The following is a 17979-nucleotide window of genomic DNA, read 5'->3' on the forward strand; positions in this document are numbered from 1 at the left end:
GGCACACTCTCCTGTCTCTTTGCCATTCCTAGAAAGACCCAAAAGAGCTCAGTGTTCTCTTGCTGTTAGTTTACATCCTCCAAGCACTTCCAAAGGCACGCTGCTCTGTAGAAAAAGCTGAGCTGTTCAGAAAGTTTGTTCAGGAAGAATGCAGCAGTATCAGTGCCCGTCATCCTGGGGGACCTGAATGCATTTGTGAAGAGAACAGGGAAAGTAGAGCTAAGAGAGCAAAAAACCAGGCACTAGCAGTGCTGCCCACAGGGGGCGGGGCTTGAGGCAGGGCCTGTGCCAGAGGGGGGCCTGGCACAGTTAGGGCCAGCTCAGGGCCCAGAGCAGAGGGGGAGCAGGCAGAGGCAGGGCCTTGGGGCCCAGGATGGAGGAGGACCAGGCACAGCTGGGGCCAGCTCAGGGCCCAGACTGGAGAGGGACCCAGCACAGTTGAGGCCACTGCAGGGCCCAGGTGAGAGGGGAACCCAGCACAGTCGGGGCTGCTTTGGGGCCCAGGCTGGAAAGGGGCCTGGCACAGCCAGGGCCTTGTGGCAGCACTCAGACTCTCCAGTTCAACCGTTAACCATAACCTCAAATGGTAACTGTAGTGGAAGGCAGGAGCTGATACAGCTGCTTTACTCTGTTTTAATTTTCCAAAGAATGGTGAAGGACTCGAGCTAGTATCCAAAAAAAGGAATTTCTGAAAAAAAAACCCAACACAAATCTAAACAAAAAATCCCAAATACACTTTTCTGAAGAACAGGATTCACAAAATGTTGCTATGGAGCAGATCTCCAAATAGAGACTTTCTCTTAGACAGCCAGCTCTAACATGAGATTAGGGAGGGCAGCAACCAGGCTCTCCCCCTTTTTTGCACATATGAAGTGCTTCCAGCTGTGCTCCACAGCAGAACATCTTTCAATGAAGATTAAAGCCTGTGAAATGAAAGAATCCATTCCTATTTCTTTCACATTTGTGTTCATTGACTTCAGTTCCAACCAGGTGGACTCGCAGTGTCTTGCAAGTGACACCTGGAAGCAGGTACAGAGTGGAGACCCAGCACCCTCAATCTCCAGGTGAGTAACAGCAGCCAAGGAGGCCTTTGGGCTCTGCAGGGTCCAAGTGTGGAGCATTACACACAGGAACACCTGAGTATAAAGACAGTGGCAGAGCTGTAGAGCTAGCCATAACAGAGAGGCACAGTGGCTCAGTTAATTTCCTGCAGTAACACAGAAAAAAAGAGCCATGAGGGAAATGCAGATGCTTTCTGCCTTCCTCTTTTGTCTCATGCCTTCTGCCCCCATCAGAGGGGAGGAATGAGCTGCACTTCCACAGAGACATTCCCCTCACAGCCACTCACACCTCAGGTGTGGAGGAGCTAGCTGGGGCTGCTGGTGGCAGCTGTGGAACACTGCCATCTGTGGTGCCCCATCCTACCTTTGACACTGTGCAAATGACTGCAAGCAGAGATGTAGCAGAGGGAACACAAAGCATTTAATAGCTTATCAAACAAAGCGATGAGTAATAGAAATGACAGTATTTCCAAAGAAGTGGCAGGGAACTGGGGTTCTGTAGCAGGCTTTAGAGGCTCTGCATGGAACACAGCCCCAGGACACAACCCATCAGCTGCTGGGGCAGCAGCATCCTTGTCAGTGGGGGATGTCGCCAGTGGTGGACAGGGACAGAGTGAAGCCACACCTTGATGTAGCTCTGCATCTGCTCCTTTCCTGCTCATGTCCAGTCCTTTCATCTATTGCACTTTCGATCTTCTGTCCTTCTTTCTTACCTTTATCCTTTCTTCTTTTCTGCTCTTTTCCTCTTCTTAAGTTGTTTTACCTGTATCTGCTTTTCCCCTCTTCTGTTGTTTTACTGCTCTGGTCTGCATCCGGTGTCTGCACCACAGCTCTAGGTTGGACTTTGTGTTGGGATGGAGAAAGGTTCACAGGGCATAGATTTGTACAAGAAGAGCTCTCGTGCTGTGCCCAACAGGTGATGAAAAGGAGCCCTCAGGACCCAGGACCACAAAGGCAGCTTTTTTTCCCAAAGGCCACAGCGTAAGCTCGTGTAACTGGGAAGGATTCTGTTGTATATCTCCTGGAAGTGCCTTTGAATGAATAATTTTCTGATTTGTTCCCAATTGTTGCTCAGAGGAAATGAGGCTTTTATCCTTGTATCTTTGCAGGAAGACAGAGAGGAGGGAACCTGTCTGGTGAAATGCTCAGGTGCCATTTCCTTCCTTGCACCAACAGCCTGTTTGTGTCCACGCGATGCCAGTTGTCCTCCTGACAGTTTCTACTGATGTTTCCCTGAGACCTTCTGCTAAGCTCTACTGTTTCTGTTTTCTCAAAGCTTTGTTAGGACTAAAAGAGGAGTGGATAACAGATGGAAGGATCTGGCCTTCTGCTGGATGATAGCCACCTGCATGTCATGTTCCTGCTTTCTCTTTTCCACAGGTGGCATTGTGCTTCCCAAGGAGCATATGGACCTTTTAGATGGGAGTGCACAGCAATGATCCAACAGGGTCTCAGCTTCCTTCCTGCTCTGCACCTGAGTGAGGGACACCGTGACCTGCTTAGGAGGCAAGATGTCATGTCAGGGAGGTGCGTTTTCCTTGTTTTTTTTTTGTCATCTGTGCTTTGCTGTGCTGTGATATTTTTTTGCGTTGCAGTGCTATGGTTTTCTTTCCTATTTGGTGTTTTCTATGTCTTATTCATTTATTTATTTTTATAATTTTTTTCTTGTCTTTCCTTCTTTTGACTTGAAGGGGTGGAGCCTGGCTGCACCTCTCTTACAGCTCATTTCAGGGGGCTGACTGCCCTTGGGTGGGATTTTTTTCTGTTGATTTCTCCTCTGTGGAGTTTGTTCTGTGCACTTCCATCCTCAGAGGTGGGTGAGCCATTCTTTCCTTGCCTTTGTAATATTGTGCTAGTCTTTCTGCTGCTACAGATAGTATGTGGTTGTTTTTTCTGGGTTTTTTTTTTTTTTTCTGGGTTTTTTTATACTTAGATTCCCTGGTCTTTGGCTTGCTTTTTTCTTTATTTTTCTTTGTATTGCTTTTTTTTTTTTTTTTTTTTTTTTCCTTAATTTGCTGCGTCATGTTCTCCTTTATGGTGACATTTGCAAGAGACTGTGAATTCTCCTGGTTCAAACTGCAGTCGGCTTCATCAAATGTGTAAGAAATATATAAGGGCTGCTGAGGCCAGGCTAGATTTCCATTTCTTTATGAACTGGGGTGTTGCTGCGGATGCGTTTATCTCCTGTTTTGTCTCTTGTGCTTGTTCAAGAATTTTAGAACATACTATGTCAGTGTTTGTTTCTATCCTGCTTTCTCTTCTCTCTGGCAGGTCAGCTCATGCTAGAAGTTGATGGCATCACTGTATGAATCGAGGTCAGTTTAGGAGCAGCTGCTGGTGGAAGGAATCAAGTCCAGGCTAATAAATGGAAGCATCTCCTGGTAAGGTGTCAGAGGCGGCAGTAATGATGTCTGTCATCGTAAAAACCAGAGGGCAGGCTCATCCAAGTTCTTGCTGGCTGATGTTTGGGAGTATCTTGTTTTCCAGCTGAAAGATAAGAAAGCTAAACATGCTGAGCCGTTACAGCTTGAGCTGAAGTTGTGAATGTGCTCCCGGATGTTTCCTTTAGTGGTAAATCATGTTCTGGCACTGTGGTAGTCCTATCTCTGTCATGATTTGGAGCACAGTGTCTGGTTGCGAGCCTTGTGTGCCTGTTTCCATGAACCTTGCTTTCTTTCTGTCTTCAGAGTAAGTGCAGGGTGCTTCCTTGCTTTTGGTGGATTCATCCAGGAGGCTTTCAGAAGGCCAATTGCAGTATTCATAACACAGAGGGACACAATGGGAATGGACTGTTGTTACCACCAGGCAAAAGTTTCTTATGTCATGAACAATATAAACAAAATTCTTACTTCTGGCCTGGCCCTGAGCTGCTGCAGCTTAAAGGCTGTTTGCTTTTGGGTGGCCCTTCGTGGAATTACCTGATGAATTTTCCCCCAATTTTTTAATGGCATTTTTAATGGCACTCATAGCTACTAAATTTGGGAGAGGAGTTAGATAAGGTTAGGGTAAGCTGCTTCTTTTTTTTTCTATTCTCCTAGGTGACTGTATTTTCTGCCAGTGCTGTGCTAGCTCTGTAACCGGGGATGGTCCTAATGCTCATGAAAAGGCTCTACTGGCAGCACAGAATTTGACCATTGGGCTGCCTGCTGGATTAATTTCTGTAGATTGAACAAACCATCTCAAAAAGCATACAATCAGTTTATTTTTTGAAAGGCTGTCAGCTTTTGAGGTCGCTGAGAAGTCTTGGTTTATCAGTCACTAGCAGCTTGCTGGAGCTTGAAGTAGTTGAATCGTCCCTTACAGAGCTGTTAAATAAAACCTTCTAATTACTTTGGCATTGTAGCTCTGAGCTAGGCTATACCGCTGGTGTGTGTGCCTGTGCTGCAGATGCCATCCTTCCTCATCCTTCTCCTCCTCCTTGGCAGAAGGTATCACCATCAGCTTTCTACCTCACCCAGCAGTTGTTCTCTGAGCAGAGACTTGGTCGCTTCCCAGTTTCTCTGTGGCACCCCCCTAGGCTGTTAGTTCTCTCTTTTTCTATTGGTGTTCTGTGTAGTCTTCAGTTTGCCCTTAGATGCCAGGCCACTTGAAAAGAGTTTTCAAATCATATCCATCCTGATTTCTTTACGTGTTGTCCTTTTTAAAAACAAACAAACAAACAAAAAATCAGCAACAACAACAACAAAAACCAAGAGGAATACTCTGGAATTTTCTATAGCAATCACCATTTCAGACTTGTCCATTATTCCTTTTGAGGCTGTTCTCTAATTTATTTAGTTCAAGATCAGTCCCCGTCCTTTGTTCTCCCTGCTTTTCTGTCCTGTCTGTATTTATTTGTTTTTCTCTTCAGCCTGCTTTCCTTCCAGTGCTGACAGTCATGGGGAACTCCTAGTTGTGTCAAGGAAAATGAATGCCACAGCACACATTCCTTCTTGATGTATAGCGGGTGCTGGTGATAGCAGAGCCCCTGTTCTCTGTGAGCAACTTGTGCTTAGCCTGCATTCGTTGATCTCTGATCTGCTAACCTTGTGAGAAGATGAAACAGAGCATCCAGCTACTTCACTGGGATTGTGGTTTGCACTGCTTTGACTTTAGTCCTGCAGGCCAGTGATGGACAAGGCAGAGGTGTTGGGATACTGAGAGAAGTGTTTGTGTTTGGAACTCTGCATTTTTTTATTTTTATTTTTTTCTTAACCATCACTGGGGACTGCTTCAGTTTAGCAGAGGAGCCTTAGTGGCGTGGTTGCCTCAGGTGTACCTGATCTCATGATGGTATGTGGCCTTTTGGCAGAGTTTGGGAACTGACCCCTCAAAACAGTGTTTAGAACTAGTTGCAGGTGATAGCAAGGCTAATCCAGTAAGGTTTTGATGAATCTGTCACAGAAGAGTTACCTGTCCTTATGAGCATGGCTGGTGTGTGGTGTATGTTGCTGCGACCTTCCTCCTTCTGTGTTTGATGAAGTAGATGCTTTTTGGTAGGGACGTTAAGGCTTTGGATGTGATAAGTTGGAATCCTATTGTGAGCCCAAATTCAGCAAACAGTTACTGCTTAACAGGGGCCTCAGGCATATGTTTTAAGTTTCTCTGTTTCCTGTAGGACTTAAAAACATGTTTATAGCTTTGCGGAGTATATATGGCACAAGGTGTGCTTGAGTATCTTGTGTTCTCTTTGGCAAGGACGTAATAAAAACCAGTCCTGGATGTTTGGTGAGGGAGCAGTGTTGAGAGGGGCGAGCCAAGTGGTGGTAGGAGTCCTGAGCCACCTAGTTTCTGTGCCTCTGTGTGGAGCTTTGTGCTTTGGAAATGCCCAGATTAGCTTTGGCTAAGCCTCTGAGCTTCTGGATGCTTCTCATAACCAGCTCAAACCTCTCAAAAGCTTGAGGATTGTCCATCGCTAATTTTCAAATGAATTGCATGGGGAAATGAAGATCAAAACCAAAACCCTCAAGTAGAAGTACTTGTTATTTTAAGAATAGAAAGGATAATGAATATGCCAGTAGTGTTTGATTGTTATGGAGGAGCACAAAGTAGTGGCCAGGAGATAGGAGAAATAAGGAGGAATGTCTCTTGGTTCTTTTCTCTAGGATCTTCAGGAACTGTTGATAAACGTAAAGATGGGTAATACACACATAAAGAATGATAGTGGTTTTAAGGGTTGGAAAAATATTGTGAAGCACCCGTGTTTCGCCCCAGATTAAAAGATTTGGAACTCTCCCAGAGTAGAGAACAGTTTGTCTGATTTCCATTTTGCTGAGCAGTTCAGGCCATCAGAGAGGACTTGCTGGCCTCTGGACAAAGGGAGAGTGTGAAGGAGAGGAGGAAATAAAGATGTTAAGATCTGTGAAGAAGGATGAATGGCAATGGTTGTTTGTCACCTTACTGCCCTTCTTGTCTCCCTAGAGCCCAGCTGACTTCCTGGGATTGCTGAATAGCTGCCTCTCGCTGCCTTTTGCTGCCTCCTACCTATCAGACTAAAAACCAGTGGTGTAAAACTGAGTGTGAATTTAGTGGGGTAAGTCCTTGAGTAATCGTTATTTCCGTAAAAGGCATTGGATGTCTCAGGATGGAAGTCCAGGTACCTGCCCAAGTGTATTACAGCAGTCATGGAATTTCTATTTCAGAGACTTTTTCAAAGCCCTTCAGATGGAAAGGCAAAGGGATGTGCAACTTTGGAGTAGTAAATGGTGCATATCAAAATGTAAAGAGGGCTAATTAATGTAAACAGACTCCAGTCATGTCGGTGTATAGCTTTCTTTAGGAGGGTACTCAGGAATTCTTTTCTGACAATGAGTGATAGTGTCCCAACTCCAGGTGCGTGCTCAGCTTGGAAATGCATGCACATAGCTTTTGCTTGGCCAGCTGCTTTGAATGCATCGCACTACATCATCTTGTCTTGACCTCTTTGCTCCCTCCATCAAAAGTTTTGCTCGGTCTAGACTCGTTGCAGGTGCTCACTGTGTTATCTTGACCCACGTGAGATCAATACAGAGATGAATACAGAAAATTAAGTAGGGTTGTGCAGCACTAATTTGAACGTCTTAGGGGAATGATCGTGCTTAGGATAGGGTATCTTCCACACTGCTGATTGTCATCGTCGCCCACCCTTTGTGGGACTCAGACTTGTAGAACTAGCTCTTTGAAGAGAGGGCTCCCAAGGTATTAACCCATGTAAACTTCAGAGTACCAGGTTGTGTGATGGCATTTATGGGGCAGAGCCCACAGGGAATATGCCTCGTTGTCACTCAGTCTTGTGATGACACAGCGCCCGCTGCAGCCTGGGGTCAGTGGGACTGCAGGCACAGCGGCATGGAAGCTGAGCCAGCCACAGCCTGGTGCGTGCTGTGCAAGTTGCCCTGCCTGGTGCTGGGCTTAGTGCTGCCCTGTGCTGATGAAGGCAGCCTCGGAGTGGTGTGGGGCAGCACTTTTTGCAGCTCCCTGCCAATCAGGACCCCGACCAGCAGCAGGTTACTTGTGTGAGCAGGGGCGTGGGGGGGAGCCCATTTCACTTGCTGTTACAGCCTCAGAGAAATGTGGTTATTTTTAAAATGAAGCTTCTGACTGCCGGAGGACTCGTGTCATTCTCGCATCCCACTTTAGTGGATCCTGTCATGTGACTTGAAAGCACAGGCTGAGAGTGCAGGCTTATTGGATTTCATTTGATCTTTCCTGACGACAGGAACCAATGGGTGGCTTCCAGAATAGTTCAAGATGTCTCTGTTAAGAGCGAGTTTTACTACACGTAACTGGAACACCAAGCTCTTGATATTGTGCTGGTGATTAAAGCATTCTTTCCAATCAGCTGAAGAAATAGGCTTAGGAACACAGAGCATAATTCCTAGCTGCAGTAGATGATAGTGTAGCTTGAAGAAGTGTTCCCGTGGCGGCTCAGGTAGTTTAGATCTTAGTAGCATCTGGTAGTCTAAAGTGTGACTAATTCAGCTGATGTACTTCTCTTTGTATTTTTGGCTCTTCATTGTTGGTGGGTAATTTCAGCAACCAGCCCAGCAAAGACTACTGGTTGGCAGATAGGCTTCTGTACTTAGCCTTGGAAGGCAGAAGGATGCAGAGAGTAACATTTTGCAGAGTGCAGAGTGATTATAGAAACTGCAGAAGGTCAGCTTTGATAGGGATCATAGAGTCATAGAATTGCTCAGGTTGGAAAAGACCTTAAAGATGGTCAAGTCCAACCATAACCTGACCAAACGTACCCTAAACCTGACAACCTGCTGCCAAATCATGTCCCTGAGCACCACATCCAAATGGTTCTTAAACACATGCAGGGGTGGTGACTCAACCACCTGCTTGGTTTTTCCTTTGAGGAGCAAGCTGTCAGAGATGTCACTGCAGGAGCTGGTGCGGAAGCTGGACAGAGGTGTGTACTTGGTTTTCAAGAAGTTGCAGGGCCTAAGAATCTGCCTGGAGAAAGTGATTGTGGGGAAGCCAGAGACACTGCAAGTTCCATCACAGCTGCCACAAGGACTGTGGTGTTAAATCTCATAGAATCATAGAATTGCTCAGGTTGGAAAAGGCATTAAGGATCATCAAGTCCACCCACAACCTAACCGTACTAGCCTAACTCTAACAGCCCTCCACTACACTTTGTCTCTGAGCACCCCATCAAAATGATTTTGATGATACCTTTTGCATACCCCTTTTACCTTTGCCTTTTCTTCTATGTCACTTACCTTTTGCCTTTCCTCTGTTGAATTTGCCCTCAGGTTTTTGCTTTTCGCACTGCCATTTGCTTTTGCCCTTTGCCTTTGAATTTTGCATTTTGCTTTTGGTGTTTTCCTTTTGTCCTATGTCATTTGCCGTTTTCCTTTACCTTTGGCATTAGCTTTTTCACTTTACCTTTTGCATTTCCCTTTTGCCTTTGTCTTTTGTCCTCTGCAATTTTCCTTTTGCCTTTGCCTTTTGCTTTTTCTTTTGCCTTTGTTGTTATGCACTGTCTTTAGCCATAGCCATTTGCATTGACAAGTTGCCTTTGCATTTTCAGTTTTCCTTTTGGCTTTTGCCTTTGCCTTCTCTCCTGTGCCATTTGCCTTTTTCCTTTGCTTTGTCATTTTGCCATTTTCAGTTCCCTTTTGCCTTTGCCTTTTGTACTAACTGTCCCACTTAGCTTTTGCCTTTGCCTTTTGGAATCTGCCACTTACCTTTTGTCTGTGCATTTTTCTTTTGCCTTTCGCCTTTTCCTTTATGCTTTGTCTTTTGCTCTTTCCATTAGCTTTTACCCGTTGTCTTTGCATTTTCAGTTTTTATTTTGTCATTTCCCGTTGCCTTCTGTCGTATGCAATTTGCCTTTTCCTTTACTCTTTCAATTTTCCTTTTTCATTTCCCTATTGCCTTGGCCTTTTGATCTATGCCACGTACCATTTTCCTTTTGTTTATTGCCTTTTACCTATTGCATTTTACATTTGTCTTTGCCTTTTGCATACATATTACATTTTCCCGTTGGCCTTGGTGGGTGCATCTGCCCTTGTGTTTTGTATTTTCCCTTTGCCTTTTGCCTCAGCCCTTGGCTTTTGACCTTCCGTTTGCCCGTTGCCTTTTTCTTTTGCCCTTGCCTTATAGCTTTGCCGTTGCATTTTGTCTTTTCCCTCTGCCATTTGCTTTGGCCTGTTGCATTTGCCTGTTGCCTTTGCCTTTGGCAGTTTGCTTTTGCTTTTGCCTTTGCCTTTGCCTTGTGTCCTATGCCATTTTGTTTTGCCATTGCCTTTACCGTTGCCTTTTGCCCTTTTTATTTTTCATGTCTTGCTTTGCTGCTCCGTCTATTTTGCCATGGATTGCTTTTGAGTTTTGGTTTTTTTTTTTCATATCTGTGGATTCCTTTATTTTTTTTTCCTTTTCCAGTCTTGGCATTCTTTTATCCTTCACTATGCGGTATTCCTTTTTGTTACTCAGTATTTCAAGCCATTTTGCTTTCTTTACCTTGGCTTCTTAGTTCTTCAGCTTTCATTTCTCTTTTTTGTTTTATCTTTGCTCTTTAGTTTTTCTTTTGAATCTTTACCTGCCCTTGTTTTTGAGTGTTCTTTGTTTCTTTCCAGTGCTCAGCACTGGTGAGCTTTTTTATTGTTTCTTTGATATGGACTCTTTGCTTTGACATGATCTTGTGTTCAGGTGATTTGCTTTACTCTTGCATTTCTAGACCTTTTTTTGCTTTGCTCTGTTTTCCTTCCATGTTTCGTTTTCCCCTGTTTGATTTTTTATAGTGCTCCTTTTACTTTACTTTCCATGGTCCTTGTTTCATTATTGTTGCCTCTTTGTCTTTCCTGTTCCTTTATTTTCCTTAGTGATTTTTGATATTTTTTTTCTTTCGTTTCCTCTTTGTGTGTCCTGCCATTCTGTCTCCTGCCAGTATGTGTTTCCTGCTATTGCGTGTTTGTCTCCTGCCAGTGTGTTTTTTCTTTCTGTCTTATAATACTTCTCTGTTTACTCTCATGGCTGCTTAAATCCATCCCTTACCTCCTTCTTGGCATGACTGCAGATGCTTTGCATTCCTACAAAGATATGTTTTGTTCTAAATGTCATCCGGAGACCCAATCTGGGCTTGTCACCCTGATGTAGCATCTCTGGTTGAGGCAGCAGCATGCCCTGTAGCTACCCATTCCTCCTCCCTGGCATGGATGTATTACTTTTTGTGTCCTCGAGACTCTGTTTGCATGTCTGCATTCTGTCTTTGATACTACTTTTCCCTAGTGCTTTCCCTTCGTACATTTCCTCAGAGTTTTTCCTCATTGATTTTTCTTAGTGTTGTTGCTTATTGTTTTTCCGTACTGTTGTGTTTTTTTTATTTTATTTTTTCTTTTTTTTTTTGTTTGTGTTTGTTACCTGCCAGTGTATGCCTCCGGTCAGTTCGTGTCTCCTGCCAGTGCTTGTGTCCTGCTACTTTATGTTTCCTGCCTGTGTTCCTCTCCTTCCAGTCTGTTTTTTTTTTTTCTTTCTTTCTTTCTCTCTTTTCTTTTTCTTTTCCTCTTGTCACTTCTGAGATTCATTTCCCAGTATCTAGCCTTACCTTCTCTGGTGGAGGTAGCAGCATGCCCTGTAGCTACCTATTCCTCTTCCCTTGTATTGTTGGTGATATCTTAGCCTTTTTCTGGCTCTGTTGTCATCTCTGCATCACCATGGGAGTGCATTCTTTTCCTTATCCTTTGTTTGATCTGTATTCCTTTGTTTGTTTCAGTTGTTGTTGAATTGTTATTTTGTTGTTGTTGTTTTTTACTTATGCTGTTTTTTTCATTTCTCTTAATCTCTGAATTTTATCTCGTTATCACTTAGCCTAATTTATAGCCTGCAGTTCTTTTCCCCGTGTCACGTTCAGGTTTGGAACCAGTCAGCCTGGGGTTACACCTCCCCATGTTGCATCTTTGTTGTTGCTAGGGAAAAGGAGTGGTTCCTTTTCTACAAGATACTCTGAAAACATCTGTACTAAATGCACGGGGTTTGATTTTGGTTGGGGAAAACAAACTGCTTCCCGTCTTACTCCCCCGTCACTTCCTTGGAGCCTTTCCTACTGCTTGCATTTGCAGTTCGTCTTGTAGACATGTAGTTAGATAAGAGCATCTCTGCTTTCCTCGTCCCTTTCCAGCTTGCCCTGATTCTTCTGCTGCTGTCCTGCCTCTTCTGCTTCTTTCTCTGGTTCTCCTTGTTAAATAAATTGCAGCCCAACCTTCAAAAAGGAAAGAAGAATTTAACTGCAGTGACCCATGTCCTTATCCCACTGTGGTCTGTGCTGAAATGGCTATTGACTGAATTGGGAACAAGGCTGCCTTCCCCCTGCTTTCACATAGCCTCTCTATGGCATACAATAAGTGGGGTTTCACAGGTTGCGTGAGGAGCAGCCAGGTCCAAACCTTCCCTCCTTGTCAATGCAGTGGCTGGGGAGGTTTCAAAGCTCCTTGGAGCCAGGGAGCTCTTTGGTGGAGCTGACGGAGGAAGGTCCCACCTCCATCAGGGGAAATAAGAAGGAACTCTGCCATGCAAAATAAGGAATAACATACCAAGTGGGGATTGTACAGTGAAGCAGGAAACTGATGCTCTGTTGGAATATGGAATAAAGGGGGACTAAAAGAGGGAAACTTAAAGCTAGTTTATAGAAACAAGTAAAGGATAGTTAAATTTTACAAGTAAAAGAAACAAGGGGCATAGGAGAGCAAAGAGGATGCAGCTAAGGAGTGAGACCTCACGGACGACATCAGGCAAGGAGGAGAATAACTACTTGTAAACTACCAGAAGAGGAGTTTCATCCCCCTGATAAGAACAAGAGGGGGTCTTCATGCTAAAGACCTACTGAATATGTATCAGAATTCCGAGAACTACTGACTATGTATTAGAATTCTGAGAAATCATTGACTATGTATTAGATGTACCTATATCTGTGTCACGATTTTACAAGTTGGTGTGCAAGTTTGGTGGAGCTATCCCCCTTGCACCCGGCACTGGAATAAACATACCTGCTTTATAACCCATCTCTGGATTATAGAGTTTTATTCCGCAAGTCAGGATGAAATGCATTCATTTGGCTATGGCTTTTTGGATGCAGCACTGCTCAGTAGCCCTGGGCTGTGGGAGCACTGACATGATGCAGCGGGATGCCACTGGGATGCAGGGACAATTCCTGCTTTTCCGCAACCCAAACTCAGGTCTTGTGGAGGCCCCGGAAGGAAGAGTGCAGTGCTGTGCAGTGTTACTGGGCTGGGGATGAAGGCTGAGGATGACTCATCCCCACTCAAGGGAAGTGCTGTGTGTGGCTGGTCTCATGCGTGTGCCATGGACTCTTTCCTTACCGGAACACACAGGAGTTTTGAGGCACAGCACTGAATGACTGTGCTGGGTTTTCCAGAGCCCCCAGGGCTTTGGGGACATTACTGCCACCATGTTGCTGTGCCCTGGCTGCTGGTGGGTCTCAGTTCATTGCTGTCCCTTTACCCCCCACCGCTGCCATCCCTAGAATTGATCCCTAGCTTGATGCCTTGTTCCATCCTCTTCCTGGTGACTCTTTAGGACAAATAGGGACAGAGCCACTGGTGTCTCCCCGCCTTGTAGGCCTGGGGATTGTCCTGAGTACCCAGCATCACTCTGCTGATGAGAACCAGTTTCTAGGGTCTGTCCCCTGTCCTCAGCTTGGCTGGGGTCCACCCGTATGGAATCACCTGTAAATAAGGGATAATAGGGACAGCAGCAGGACTGGGGGCTGCTGCAGCACCCATGTGCATCCAACCCCTCAGCATCACATAGGAGACCCCCTCTACTTGCTCAGTGAAGAAATAGCCCCCCCCCCCCCCAAAAAAAAAATCCCCGAGTGACTCATTTGGGGCTAAAAAGGCAGCAAAAAGCAGAAGCTTGGGAAGTGTGGGAGGGGCATGGGAGGCCTTTGCTCCTGTCCCCATTTGGGGTAAGAAAAGGGGCTAAAGGGTTGCAGAGTGGGACCCCCTCAGCTGTCTGCCCCCAGAAGCTGGAGGGGGAGGAAAGGAGAGGGAGAAGTGGAAGATGAGGGGGGAAATGAGGACACTTTGAGTTTGACAAAAAGCCTTTCATTCCAGGAAAGAAACGCTTGGCTTTGACTCAGCAGCACTCAGAGCAAAAGCCATCCCCGTGCCCGCTGTGACATCCTGCCAAACTTCTGCCCTGCAGCGCTTGGCTCACCTTGTTGCCTCTGTTTCCCCTCGTGCGACGTGCAGTGGTGCCACCCCCAGCCATCCTCAGGACCCACAGTGAGTCTGTTGGTGGCCAGTGTGTCACTGAGTGACAGCATCAGGTGGGAATGCATCAACATAGAGCCAGGGGAGAGCAGAGCAGCGCTGGGGTGGGGGGAAGTCAGCCCCAAGGGGAAAGTCTCCCCCGTGAAAAAAGTGGGTCATTTAATACCTTGCGTGAGATGCTGGAGAACAGGAAATGAATGAGCTTAATATGTGCCACCTGGGTACTTCCTGAACGTCCTCCAACACCACAAGTGCTGTCCAGAGCTCTCCAGTGTCCGCTCGTGCTCCTTGCAGTTCCCCAGTAAGCTCCCATTGCTTCCCAGTATTGTCTAGACTCTCTTTGTGCAAACTCTGTATCCCCCAGTACTGCCTGGAGCCACCACAGTGCTGTCTGCGTCCTTCAATAGCCTCCCAGTGGCACCAGTACTGCCCAGTGCCCCCAGTTAACACAGCCATTGTACAGTACATGACCATCTCCTTCCACGAGAACAACACAAGGCCACAGAGACGTTGACAGCAACGATGGTGCTGGAGACATTCAGTCTGGAGGAGCTGCAGCTCTTGGTTCACTGCAACCACTCCAGCATCCCCAGAGGTGGGCATGGAGGTCTGGGTGGCCTTTGGTGCTGCAGGAATGACTGCAGGCAGAGATGTACCCAAGTGAGCACCAAACATTTAACACATTAACAGTCTAAACAGTAAAGAAATGACAATATTCCCAACCATTTCCAGGTAAAGGCAGAAATCTTCCTTTTACACTTTGTACCTATTAAACAAAGAAACAAACACGTGCTGAAATCACAAGTGATAACCTTGCTGCCAGTACTGGTTGACCTGAGTGATCTCTCCAGAGGTGCTTTGAAGTGGTTGTTCCCTTGGCAGAGGAGAGAAGTAAGCTTCGTGCTTGGGTACTTAAAATAAAGTTCAGTGTTCTGGGTCTTCCAGTGCGCCTGCCTGGGGAAGCAAGCAATTCTTTGGGAGAAACCATCACATTTCTCTTTCATTTGACAGAACTCGGTGCAGTATCAGCTTAATGTGAACACTGAGGTCCATCTGCAATTATTTTAGAGAGTTTTGTGCCACACAACCCGACTGTTTGTTTCATCTTGCTTCAGATGGAATGGCTGACTTCCTGACTGGCATCCTCACTCGAGCAGAGAGCCACTTGGGCTCCTGTCCCCGTGACCTGGATGCTGAAAAGAAGCTGTGGGACTCAGCCAGGAGGGATCTGTCATTTCATTTGCTGGGAGGAACCAGCAGGCCTACCTTGCCAGTGTCCAGAGTGCCTGCCTCATTTTTGGCCAAAGTCAGCAGTAGATGGACTCAGAGCTCTGTGCATGTGCCTCTTCACTGTCCTGCTTGGCTGGTGGCACTCAGGGGGGATTTTGTGAGGTGAGGTCTCTGCTGGGCGATTCAAGCCCAACACATTTGAAGTTGAGTGGCAGACAGTATGTATTTTGATTTCCAGGCTTGTGACTTGGTCACAGGGACTGGCAAGTAGGATGGAGAGGGCTCTCTGGAGATTTTGCCCTGTTGCTGCACATTGCTGCCAGCACCACAGCAGGAGGCAGATGGCCATACATCAGTGGTGGGATGCACAGAGAATGAACACCTGCCTGCCCATCAATAATTCCCCAGAGACCACAGTCTGCAACTAAGGAGACAGAGTGACAGAAAGCATGCTGTAGGTTTGCAGTCCACTTTATGTCTAGCACTTAGAGGTATGTTTTGTCTGAACTGTCTGATACTTTGGTCAGTTAGTGCTACAGAACAGAAGCAGACAGTGACTTCTGTATGGGCAATTGATTCTAACAAAGAGAAAAGCACTGCAGGAAGCCTTACCTCCACCTGCAGAGAAATCAGTTCCCAGCCCTATGTCAGTTCAGTTAAGCATCACTGCTCCTTCCCCAAGGAGGATCCTCTATGAAATGCAACAGGACAAAATGTGAACCTTTCACAATGTATCAATCCTTTCAAACCAAGGCATCTAGCATCTCAAAATGACTACTGCTCGACTACCAGGTCGTTTCAGATCACATAGGCTTCAACATCTGGGAAGCCTCTGTTATTAAAGGAGAAAAGGGCTCATGCACTTGAATAAGGGCCACAACTTTGGGGACAGCAGCTACTCCCATTCTTTTCCATCTAAAGCTGTAATTTAGCTTTCACTGCATCTACTTCATGCAGCCATTCATTAGTTCTGCAGTGCACTGAATGGTGCAAAGACTGTGGATCAAGGGAACCAATCTAACCAGTCCTTAATTTCCTGATGAGAAATCTCTCTCAGTCTCTTGGAATAGCACTGATCACTTGGAGCACATTAAAGTAAAGCACCCAGGAAAAAGGTGGCAAAAGTTGAATCACAGCGCCGCCTGCTGGAGACCGACATCTCGAGGGAAGCAGGATGGATGTTGCAGCCAAATGTGCTCCTCCACCACTGGTTTTCTGAGACGTACCCGTGAGCACCACACATTTGTACGGTCTGTCTGTCCGTAGAGCTACAAAGGCAGAAGCAGAACATCTATATGGTTTGTTGCAGCTGTGGGTTGTGACTGATATCAGTCCTTGGATCTGTTACACTTCACAATTGCGTTCAGAGTTTTTTCAGGTCATCCTGGCTTTCTGGTGCTCCCTGCACAGTGACACCATCTCTTCTGTCACCCCATTTAGTCAAACTGACTGTGATTTGCATGTAGCTCCTCCACGGTGCTTCCAAATTCCTAACAAAGTGGGAAATGAGCCAAGGGACCCATCTGATATCTGATAGATGCTGACACAAAAGCAATCTGTCATAAAGCCCTTTGCACTGATGCGATTCAGTGTAATACCTAGCATGGGTTTGTTTACCTTTCCTTGAGACTGCAGGTCATTTCTAGCAGTAACAATGCTTACTGCAGGTCACTCAACACCACGTTATGACTATGAGTCTTACTTGAAATCCATTCCTAGCCATGAGAGCTGGGCAGTATTTAAATAGCGCTTCTTTGGAGCTCAGGATTGGTTCATCCCTAAAGGTAGGAAATAGGGAAGGGGGGTGTCCTGGAAATGGGTGATGCTGAGATGGTGGAGATGCTGAATGCCTTCTTTACTTTGGTTTTCACTTCAAAGACTGCCCCTTGGGACTCCTGGACCCTGGAGGGAAGAGAGAAAGCCTGGGAAATGGAGAGCTTTCCTCTGGGTGAGGACGGGGTGATCTGGGAGCATCTGGGTGGGATCAGTGTGCACAAATCCATAGACTCTGATGGGATGCATCCACATGTGCGGAGGGAGCTGGCAGAGGTAATTGCCAAACTCTGTCATCTTTGACAGGTCTTGGAGAAGAGAAGTGCCTGAAAGCTGGAGGAGAGCCTGTGACTCTGCAGTCTTCAGAAAGGAGCAGGAGGAGGATCTGGTAAACTGCACGGCAGTCAGTTTCACCTCTGTCCCTGGAAAGGTGCTGGAACAGTTTGGTCTGGATGCCTTCTGCGAGCAATTGGAAAGGAAGAAGTTTATCAGCAGTATGCAGCTTGGATTCACCGAGGAAAAGTCATGCTCAACCAACCCTGCAGCCTTCTATAATGGCATCACAGCACAGAGTCCATTTGGAGACCTGTGGCCTGCAGTGTTCCCCAGGGCTTGGTGCTGTGTCTGATCTTGTTCAGTATCTTCACTGATGACCTTGAGGAGGGGATAGTGTCCATGCTCTGTAAGTACGCCTATGATACAAAGCTGGGAAGAATGGCTGGCACACCTGAAGTCTGTGCTGCCATTCAGCAAGACCTGGACAGACTGGAGAGCTGGGCACCAATAAACGTGAAGAGGTTTAACAAAAGCAAGTGCAGAATCTTCAGCCTGGGAAGGAGTAGCAGCAAGTATCAGTACAAGGGCATGGAATGTTGTGTGGGCACCTGGGTGTGCAAAGGAGGCATGGTGGCACACATAGATGCCCATGCACATGGGTAGACAGAAGGACAGGGTTGCACATCAATGTGTGTGCACAGTGTTATTCAAATGGCTGGGGTCATACAAGTATGAGCAGGCATGTGGCTGTGTGCAAGAGAGGAGCTGCCCATGTTTGTGTGCAGGGCTGTGCAATGGAGTGGGGTTGTACAGCTGTGTGCGGGGGCCAGGTCCTGTGTGCCATGGAGCTCCATGGGAAACCTCTATGAGTGCTAGCAACAGCAGGAGCACTTGGAGCACTGCCTGGAAGAACGGTGCTGGGATGGGCTGTGGTGGGCGCC

At 46.4% G+C, this 17979-nt stretch overlaps 1 protein-coding gene across 3 annotated transcripts; it reads left to right on the forward strand.

Annotated features, from left to right (window-relative positions):
• Positions 1 to 325: 325 nt before the first annotated feature.
• Positions 326 to 17474, forward strand: LOC146752452 (uncharacterized). Of its 3 annotated transcripts, XR_014940609.1 has the most exons (7): positions 326 to 460; positions 981 to 1064; positions 2442 to 2588; positions 3333 to 3442; positions 6462 to 6573; positions 13601 to 16937; positions 17069 to 17474. XR_014940609.1 is itself a non-coding variant. In XM_085531809.1 (4 exons), the coding sequence occupies exons 1-3, from the start codon at positions 820 to 822 to the stop codon at positions 3352 to 3354; spliced, it is 414 nt and encodes a 137-aa protein (XP_085387935.1). In that variant the 5' UTR covers positions 326 to 819; the 3' UTR covers positions 3355 to 3442; positions 6462 to 12526. The 3 variants fall into 3 exon arrangements, 1 of the variants encoding a protein (XP_085387935.1); XR_014940608.1 differs by having other exon boundaries at positions 13601 to 17474; XM_085531809.1 differs by lacking the exons at positions 13601 to 16937; positions 17069 to 17474 and having other exon boundaries at positions 326 to 1064; positions 6462 to 12526.
• Positions 17475 to 17979: the final 505 nt, after the last annotated feature.

The sequence above is a fragment of the Coturnix japonica genome, unplaced genomic scaffold (genome assembly GCF_054131305.1).
Source record: "Coturnix japonica strain WE unplaced genomic scaffold, WE-NBRP24 Scf045, whole genome shotgun sequence".
Taxonomy (NCBI): Eukaryota; Metazoa; Chordata; class Aves; order Galliformes; family Phasianidae; genus Coturnix; species Coturnix japonica.